The sequence below is a fragment of the Anopheles arabiensis genome, chromosome 2 (assembly GCF_016920715.1).
Source record: "Anopheles arabiensis isolate DONGOLA chromosome 2, AaraD3, whole genome shotgun sequence".
NCBI classification, from domain to species: Eukaryota; Metazoa; Arthropoda; class Insecta; order Diptera; family Culicidae; genus Anopheles; species Anopheles arabiensis.
Window position 1 is genome coordinate 101,132,475 of NC_053517.1, and position 8,221 is coordinate 101,140,695.

The following is an 8,221-nucleotide window of genomic DNA, read 5'->3' on the forward strand; positions in this document are numbered from 1 at the left end:
CTCGCTACGCACACCCGGTCATCAAGGCAGAGCGGCCAGATTATTTTGGCAGTTTTCTGTTGGGACACCATCATTTTATCTGTGGTGTTCAGGAGGAGTTGGATTTTATCGGTAGTTTTCAGTAGGTTTAACCTTTAAGTTGGCAATCGGATACCCGGGTATTTTTTTTAAATTTAAACTGAAATAACTTTTGATTCATTGCTTTTATTGACCTGAAATTTTCCGTAGCCTCCCAACTCTTAATTTCTGATTTTTTGGTGCATAAATTGTAATTTAAAACAGTATGTAAGTATTTTATTTTGATTTTTTTTTAACTTTACCACGTAAGTTGGCAACCAGCATACCTGGATATTCCATACATTTTGTATGGAGAATGACATTTCTCTTCTTCATCTTTTCGTATTGTGCTTATTTTGGAGTCAAATTCAAGCGATTCCAAATTTCAATTTGACCGTTAAATTTATCATAAAAAGAAAACAAACTACATGAATAAATGAAATAGAAGAGAATATATGGTCGAGATTACTTGCTTACAGCATTAAAATATAGAAAGCATTGTTTACCTAGGAAACCCGGTTATTTTTTGCGTCAAAACGTGTGGAATTCCCGGGGTATGTCGGTTGCCAACTTACGTATGTTAATCTGGTTGCCAACTCTACGGTTAAAACAAACTAAACTCTCAGTTGAATAGAAGGGATAAGGAGAGATGGGGGGAGGGTTATGTGCAAAATGAAAGTTCCACCGCACGAGAACATCCTCTATCTATTTTAAGGAGATTGATTAGATTTGGTTCAGCGATCTGAAAATTATACTAGGGAATTGTAAGGCCGAAAATACATCGACCGGAATTTCTCGGCCGCGGAATTCCGCCTGCTGTCAAATCCATGTACTTTTACACATGGAATTTGAAAGTGTCAACGAAAACTTTCCCTAAGGCAGCGGTAATCGCTGATGTGGGCGTGCGTGCGTTTTCTGCAAATGTATGGAATTTGACACCCGCAACGGGTGACAATTTGCAACCGCATGCGTCAGAATCAAACAATTTTGATTTTTCCGCACGCACGCCTGCACGCCCGCAGTAGCGATTATCGCTGCCTAGCTGTCATATCCATACATTTTTCAGCAAGCGGAATTCCGTGGCCGCGAAATTCCAGTCCGTGTATTTTCGGCCTCAAAAATCAATAGAAATACAGATACAGTCTGTTCCCAAGTTACGCGGTTCTCGACTTATGTGGATTCGGAGATACGCGGTTTTCTTAATTTGACAGATCAAATGTCCAATCAGTACAATTTGTCTCAAGAAATTTACAATGCAGTTTGAATTGCTTTTTTGCTAATAAATTTAAATCACTTACAAGCGAAAAATATCAGAATGTTCTGTACGAATCGTATCAAATAAATGATAAAGTGTGTAAAAGTACTAAATTGAATAAAAAGAACCGAGTAACCAATTGTATTTTGGTCGAAACCCGTGAAATTCGACTTACGCGGACATTCGAATAACGCGGATTCCTCGGGAACGCACAAACCGCGTAACTCGGGAACAGACTGTAAATCGGTATTTCTGGTCACTCTACAACCAGGGGCTTGTAAACGCATCGAATGCCGCCATTACCATTCGACTGTCAAACATTTCACGTATGTTCGAGACTGATCCAGTGTCAAGTTGTTCTCGACCGTTCGTACCTCCCCGTACGGCAGTGCTAAAAATCTCACCTGCGCCGCCATTTTAGCAAAGTTTGTTCCTCGTTTTCAGCGAAGTCAACTGTGGAAAATCGCTCGTGCAGCCCTAGCGCAACAAAGCGGAAACGAAAAAGGAGAAGAAAAGAGCAACTCATCAGCGAGCCACCATCACCACCCAGGCAAAGTACGTTCTCCGCGAGTGAAAAAGGAAACCCCTCAGAAAAGGTACCGTGTGCGCGAATCAATAATGGTGAAGGAGACGGGATTTTACGATGTGCTCGGCGTAAAGCCTGGCTGCTCCCCGGAGGACCTGAAGAAGGCGTACAGAAAGCTCGCGATGAAGTACCATCCGGACAAAAACCCGAACGAGGGCGAGCGCTTCAAGGCGATCTCGATGGCGTACGAGGTGCTGTCCGATCCGGAAAAGAAAGCGATCTACGACGAGGGCGGCGAGGCGGCCATCAAGCAGGGCGGTGCGGGCGGGGGCGGCTTCCACAGCCCGATGGACATCTTCGACATGCTGATCAACGGCGGAATGGGCGGCGGGCGGAGGGAGCAGCGCGGCCGCGACCTGGTGCACCGGCTGACCGTGACGCTCGAGGAGCTGTACAGTGGCGCAACCCGGAAGCTGTCCCTGCAAAAGAGCGTTATCTGTGATGGGTGCGACGGCATCGGCGGCAAGCGGGGTACCGTGCACAAGTGCGTCCCCTGCAACGGTACGGGCATACTGACGAAGGTGCACCACATCATGCCCGGCTTCATGCAGCAGAACAAAGTGCCGTGCCGCGCCTGCCAGGGACAGGGCGAGGTGTTCGACGAGAAGCACAAGTGCAAAAAGTGCGACGGCCAGAAGAAGGTGCGCGACAAGAAGATACTGGACGTGCACATCGAGAAGGGTATGCGCGACGGGCAGAAGATCGTCTTCAGCGGCGAGGGCGACCAGGAGCCGGGCCTGCAACCGGGCGACATTGTGATAGCGCTGGAGGAGAGACCGCATCCGGTGTTCAAGCGCTCCGGCAAGGATCTGATGATGGAGATGCGGCTCGAGCTGTCCGAGGCGCTGTGCGGCTTCCAGAAGGTCATTACCACGCTCGACAAGCGCAGCCTCGTCATCACGTCGATGCCGGGCGAGGTGATCAAGCATTCCGCGTTCAAGTGCATCATGGACGAGGGCATGCCGCAGTGGAAGAACCCGTTCGAGAAGGGGCGGCTCATCATGCAGTTCCGCGTGGTGTTCCCGGACTCGCTGCCGGGCGAGGCGGCCAAGCTGCTGGAACAGTACCTGCCCCCGAAGCCGGCCGAGGAGATCCCGCAGGACGTGGAGATGGTCGAGCTGGTCGAGCTGGATCCGGAGCAGGAGTCCCGCAACCAGTACAAGAACGCGTACGAGGAGGACGAGGAGGACGGCGGCACCCCAGGCGTGCGGATTCAGCAGTGCGCGACCAGCTAAATGCGCTGCCCCGCCCGCTCCAAGGACACCATCTTTCCTTTCCCCCTCCCCTCCCTTCCCACCATCCATCCAGCCTTCCTCCCTGTTTTTTGACCATTGTGTCGTGTAGCTGTTAGCAGTTGGTGACGTGTGCAAATGGCATCATTGACGGCGCGCGCTCTTTCCTGTCTTTTCAAAGCGCTGCTCTGGCGCCGTGTGTTTTTTTCCGGCAAAACCACCACCACCACCAACCTCCTTCACTCCTCAACATCAACAACAAGCACACGCGGGCGTCCCAGCGACGTAGTTTACGGAAGAAGAGGAAAGAGAGAGCACGAGCGACTGTGGTACAATAGGGAGCGCAGCAAGCTGTGTGGAGCAAACATAGGAAACAAATTGTCAGCTCACTGTCCAGCAAGGGGAGAGCAGCTGTAAAATCACACGACTACACAAACCAAGGCAAGACAAGCAGCGCAGACAGGAGGGGAACAAAAATTATACCAACGGTACAGAACAACTTGAGAGGGAAAGGGGGGGGGGGGAACAAATAGCGCAACCTACGGGTACGTACGCGCGCGCACGTATTCCCTTTTTTCGCGGAATGAAGCATAATAAATTATTAGCACATCAATCTGGATGAAAGGTTAAACACACAAACAAGAAACACTACCGGCAGGCTGAAAACTCTCAACCCCAAAAGAAACGAAACAAAACCCCCCTGACTGCGTTGTGCAAATTCACTTACTCTGCAAAGCAAATGAGAACAACCCTTACAACCCAGCCCCCGAGAGAATTGAAGGAAATTGAACGCTTTAGTGTGGATGTGGTGATATATTTAGGAGGAGCAGAGGTCGATCGGGAAGGCAGGAGAGGACGGTCAAGGTAGGATTAGCTTCGCTTTTTTAAGCCACTTTTGAGGCGATTTATTAGTTGAAGTCGCTGTAAACAGGGAAACTTGACTACATATAACTAATCTTGCCCTTAAGATGGTGGCGCACCGTACGGCGGAAGTACCGTTACCCTAACCTCTCTACTCGCAAGTAAACACACACACACACAGGCACAATATATACGCTTTACTCTCTAACACTACGGCACTAGAGCTGAAGACAGGGCACCCCTCGCAACACCATTCCTTAACTTTGACGCGTGAGTAGGCTATGATGAACCGTATGAGCCAGAAGGGAAACGTAGGTGCTACGCTTCCGGGAATTATTTATACTCCATCTCTTCGCCGACCTTGACCTTCGCGCTCATCTGACGCCGTGCAGGGCTGTATCTGTCCACTCGCTCCCTTTCCACCTACCCCCGTCAAGTGTGGATTAGTTTTTACGCCCCGTTTCGGGTGAGCCTCAAAAATTTTGGTTTAAAATAGTTCATTTTCAAATTTACCCACACTCCATCCAACCAACCCGCTTCCTGCAGCAAAGGTAATGTGCGCTCGGTAATGTAAAATAGTGTACCACACATTCGAAACTAAATTCCCCCCTGTACGTGTTTCATAAAGAAGGAAGCGAAATAAAATTTCATGTAGCAAAAAAACACGCAAAAGAAATGTGCTCGTTAGTACACTGCTGCGCGTATGTTTGTGTGTTCGTTTGCGCTTCGTCATCGTGCAGTGAAGTGTTTTGATCGCATGACGAATGCACGAAGGTCCACCTCCCCTGTTCCCCCCCAACCCCTTCTTCACCCTGCCTGCTCGTTGGATAAGGAAGGGAAAAAACTCACCCCAACCCCCCACCCTAGTGGGTTTTGTGTGTGATATAACATTGCATCACTACTGCAGCCGTCGACATTTCTTCGCCCCCTTCGTAGGGGTTTTTGTTCGCGCGAAACAAAGAGGAATGTAATCAAATAGTTAACCTCACTTTTTGTGTAACCTATTTATTCCACACTGTATCGCTATGCCTAAAGCGGCTCCTGCCATCGATTAAATACGATCTTGAAATATTGCGTAAATTGTGCAAATGCTCGGTTTGAAGGGATTTTTGTTTTTTTTTTTACTAGCAAATAAAGACAGCGTTAGCAACGACCAACGGTGACTAGATTACATTCTGTGCGATGTGTACAATGGTGTGTGCGTACGATTCCCCTATCCCGATGCCATTCCGCTCGGTCGGTCGGTTGCCGTTTGGGACGTCTTGCCGGCCGCTGGTTGCTGATCGGTCGTAAAAATAACAATATCCTTATTGTTATTCATACGCAGTATCCGCTGTCAGGAAACGGCCGCCGTACCGGTCAGTGTGCCGGTCCACTTTTCGCTCACCGCCCACAGCCACTTGGCCACCCGGTCATCCTTCGCCTGCTCGGCCACCTCCTTCGGCGCACAATCGCTAAAGTACTGCCCGCTAACCTTCTCCAGGTCCGGATCGAGTGCCGCGTACAGCGTTGTTTGCGCACCGTACAGGGGCGATTTCAGGAACGGCCACACGAACGGTCGCACAAACAGCCCCGAGAACCAGCTGTTAAAGATGCCCATATGGCGCATCAGCTCCGTATCGACGATGCCCGGATGGAGCGCATTCACCGTCACGCCCGTGCCCTCCAGCCGGCGGGCCAGCTCGCGCGTGAACAGCACGTTCGCCAGCTTGCTCTGCTCGTACGCCTTCGCCTCGTCGTACGCTTTCGCGCTGTTCAAATCGTCCAGCGCAATCTGGCCGCGGGTGTGCGCCAAGCTGGACACCACCACGATGCGGCTCGGGGCACTCAGCTTCAGCGTATCGAGCAGCAGATGGGTAAGCAGAAAGTGTCCCATATGGTTCACGCCCAGCTGCAGCTCGATGCCCTCTTTGGTGAGCGTGCGGGGGCAGCGCATCACACCCGCATTGTTGATGAGAATGTCCAACCGTTGCTGTTCCGCTTTGAATCTGGAAAACGGTAGAACATTCCCAAATCAATACCGCATTACGTAACGACTCGCCGTCGGTGGCGCATTTGTCAGAGTGTGCGTGTGAGCTGCTTACTGTTTCACAAACTGACGGATCGATTGCATCGAGGCCAGATCACACTCGCGGCAGTACACCTGCGGGTTTCGCGTATCCAGCACAATGTCCTTCCGGGCCTCCTCGCACTTCACCATATCCCGGCAGGCCATGTAAACGTGCGCGCCACGGCGGGCCAGTGCGTGGGCCGTTTCCTTCCCGATGCCGGTGTTGGCCCCGGTAATGATGACCACCTTCCCGTCGGCTCGCACATTCTTCTCGAAGCTGGCACCTTGCATACGATCCCTACAAACAGATGGATCATAAGAGCAGCTTTCCTGCCAGGGGGGGAGGGACATTTCAGTCTGCTACTTACTTCAACAGAACGGTGCCACCGATAAGTGTGCCTATCGCACTGCTCACTAAAATTATTTTATTACGAAAGATCGACATTCTTGCACCGTTTCAGTGGTTCGCATACCGGGCAACGACGTTCAGGTTTTAATTCATCTTTAGCCGATCGTAACTTTTGGAAATGTTCGCGGAGTTGCTGCTGGTGAAAATCGATTCTTTTTTGTTTACATCCCGGAATTTCGTGGGTCCAGTGCTGCCAGCGGTGTTTCGTTCGTTAAATCAACTTAACGAATGTGACAGCACGTGTCAGAGGCGTAGATGAATATTTCAAACTGAACGTTGGCAGCAATATCAATGCATTGAAAAAGAGGTTTTGCAAAACGTGAGAACTTTTGTAAGGAGTTTATAAAAAATAAATAAAAACCTAATGAAGTGAATGTATCATTTCAATCTAGATTTAATCATATTGTTGTATTAAAGCCGACAGCAATGTTATTTACGATGATTTTTTCGTGCCGTTTGTAATGGAAAAGCCATATGATCGCGTAATACATGCTTCAGTCGGTCATTCCGAAGTCAGTCACCGTAGACTGCACAAAACACCAATAAATATTAATCTTCTCAAAAGGCAATCAAATTATGAACAACAACGGAGCTACAGTCTTTGCACTTTATATCATCCATACACTTTGTTCTCTGTACAAATGCTATCCAATACAGCTACTCCGAGCGACCCAGCTGCTTTACCGTTTAAATGCACAATTGTAATCTACTGCAGTTGGGTGTAGCTACAGATTTTTGCCTTTCTAGATGCCTCCCGTTCTCTACGATGATGATCTGCTCTGCAGAACCTTTCGCATGCTCGCGAACATATTTGGCAAGATGGCAACATGCTTGTCGACGCATTTAATCGCACACCGTTCAAACTCGGCAGTATACTTAGCAATATCGCCCTCGGACGGATTGGGTCCCATCTGAAAACAGTGGCGAAAGAAATGAAACATTGAGAACGCCATTTGAGCAGTATGAGAACGAATTTACAGAATCCAATGTTACCTTGTCCTTAATCGTATCATTGCAATCCATTACACAACGCTGCAGGCGACTGTTGAACGAGTTGATCTCGGTTTCCACGTGCTGCTGGGCTCGCTGGGCAGGGACAGAGCACCGCTCGACGCACTGCTGCACCGTGTCCATGGAGGAAACGGAATCCTTACAGCATCGGGCAGCACAATCGTGCATATCGGCCTTAATAAGGACGAGAAAATAGAATCATAACAAAAATAATATTAAAAAAAATCTCGCACGACAGGGACAGTTCCGAAGCACACCGGGAAGGATCTTCACCACGAGCAAGCGGGAACAATCGATACTTTACTTGCATTTTCCGCAGCACATTGCGGTCGAGATCGTCCAGCTGTTTGGTGATCTCCATTTCGATCCGCTGCTTCTGTTGTTCGATCATTTTTGTGTAGAGTTTGTGTGATGAAATAACGAGGACTGCTATGCGCTATCAACAACTTTTTTCCACTCCGCCAGAAGATGTCGATTCCGATAGCGCTGGGGCCGTTTGACGTTTGGGTTGCGTCACGATGTAAACAGGCGAAAACGGGAACCGCACGAGGCCAGGAAAAAATGGAATTTTTAAAAACAATGGTCGACTTTATTTAAATGATTGTTTATAAAAAATCACATGTACGTAGATTAGTAGTTTTGAGCATGATTTTTGTAAAAATATTACTTTTTGTCATTTGTCATCCAGGTTCACCACGTGGTGGGCAGCGTATTTCGCCTCTGACGTCACGCGCCTTGTTTCTTTTTTATGAAGAAGAGT

At 48.9% G+C, this 8,221-nt stretch overlaps 3 protein-coding genes across 3 annotated transcripts; 1 reads left to right on the forward strand and 2 right to left on the reverse strand.

The window, feature by feature from the left end:
* The first annotated feature begins 1,646 nt into the window (after positions 1-1,646).
* LOC120896168 (dnaJ homolog subfamily A member 1) lies at positions 1,647-4,646 on the forward strand. Its single transcript, XM_040300112.1, has one exon. The coding sequence runs from the start codon at positions 1,931-1,933 to the stop codon at positions 3,131-3,133; it is 1,203 nt and encodes a 400-aa protein (XP_040156046.1). The 5' UTR covers positions 1,647-1,930; the 3' UTR covers positions 3,134-4,646.
* Positions 4,647-4,970: 324 nt separating this feature from the next.
* Positions 4,971-6,650, reverse strand: LOC120896169 (retinol dehydrogenase 13-like). Its single transcript, XM_040300113.1, has 3 exons — positions 6,410-6,650; positions 6,076-6,339; positions 4,971-5,979 (listed from the first exon to the last, which is right to left on the reverse strand). Exons 1-3 carry the CDS (start codon positions 6,484-6,486, stop codon positions 5,328-5,330), a joined length of 993 nt encoding a protein of 330 aa, XP_040156047.1. The 5' UTR covers positions 6,487-6,650; the 3' UTR covers positions 4,971-5,327.
* Positions 6,651-7,043: 393 nt separating this feature from the next.
* LOC120896170 (protein FAM136A) lies at positions 7,044-7,973 on the reverse strand. The gene is made up of 3 exons (XM_040300114.1): positions 7,766-7,973; positions 7,444-7,635; positions 7,044-7,361 (listed from the first exon to the last, which is right to left on the reverse strand). Exons 1-3 carry the CDS (start codon positions 7,850-7,852, stop codon positions 7,212-7,214), a joined length of 429 nt encoding a protein of 142 aa, XP_040156048.1. The 5' UTR covers positions 7,853-7,973; the 3' UTR covers positions 7,044-7,211.
* Positions 7,974-8,221: the final 248 nt, after the last annotated feature.

What these genes read in the sequence shown, in the direction of transcription:
- LOC120896168 (XM_040300112.1), top strand. Translation starts at nt 1,931, where the DNA reads ATGGTGAAGGAGACGGGATTTTACGATGTGCTCGGCGTAAAGCCTGGC.
- LOC120896169 (XM_040300113.1), bottom strand. Translation starts at nt 6,486, where the DNA reads ATGTCGATCTTTCGTAATAAAATAATTTTAGTGAGCAGTGCGATAGGC. An exon ending in GGTGGCACCGTTCTGTTGAA is followed by an intron (nt 6,340 to 6,409) that starts GTAAGTAGCAGA and finishes ATCTGTTTGTAG; the next exon opens with GGATCGTATGCAAGGTGCCA. An exon ending in ATCCGTCAGTTTGTGAAACA is followed by an intron (nt 5,980 to 6,075) that starts GTAAGCAGCTCA and finishes ACCGTTTTCCAG; the next exon opens with ATTCAAAGCGGAACAGCAAC.
- LOC120896170 (XM_040300114.1), bottom strand. Translation starts at nt 7,852, where the DNA reads ATGATCGAACAACAGAAGCAGCGGATCGAAATGGAGATCACCAAACAG. An exon ending in ATGTGCTGCGGAAAATGCAA is followed by an intron (nt 7,636 to 7,765) that starts GTAAAGTATCGA and finishes GTCCTTATTAAG; the next exon opens with GCCGATATGCACGATTGTGC. An exon ending in ATGATACGATTAAGGACAAG is followed by an intron (nt 7,362 to 7,443) that starts GTAACATTGGAT and finishes CACTGTTTTCAG; the next exon opens with ATGGGACCCAATCCGTCCGA.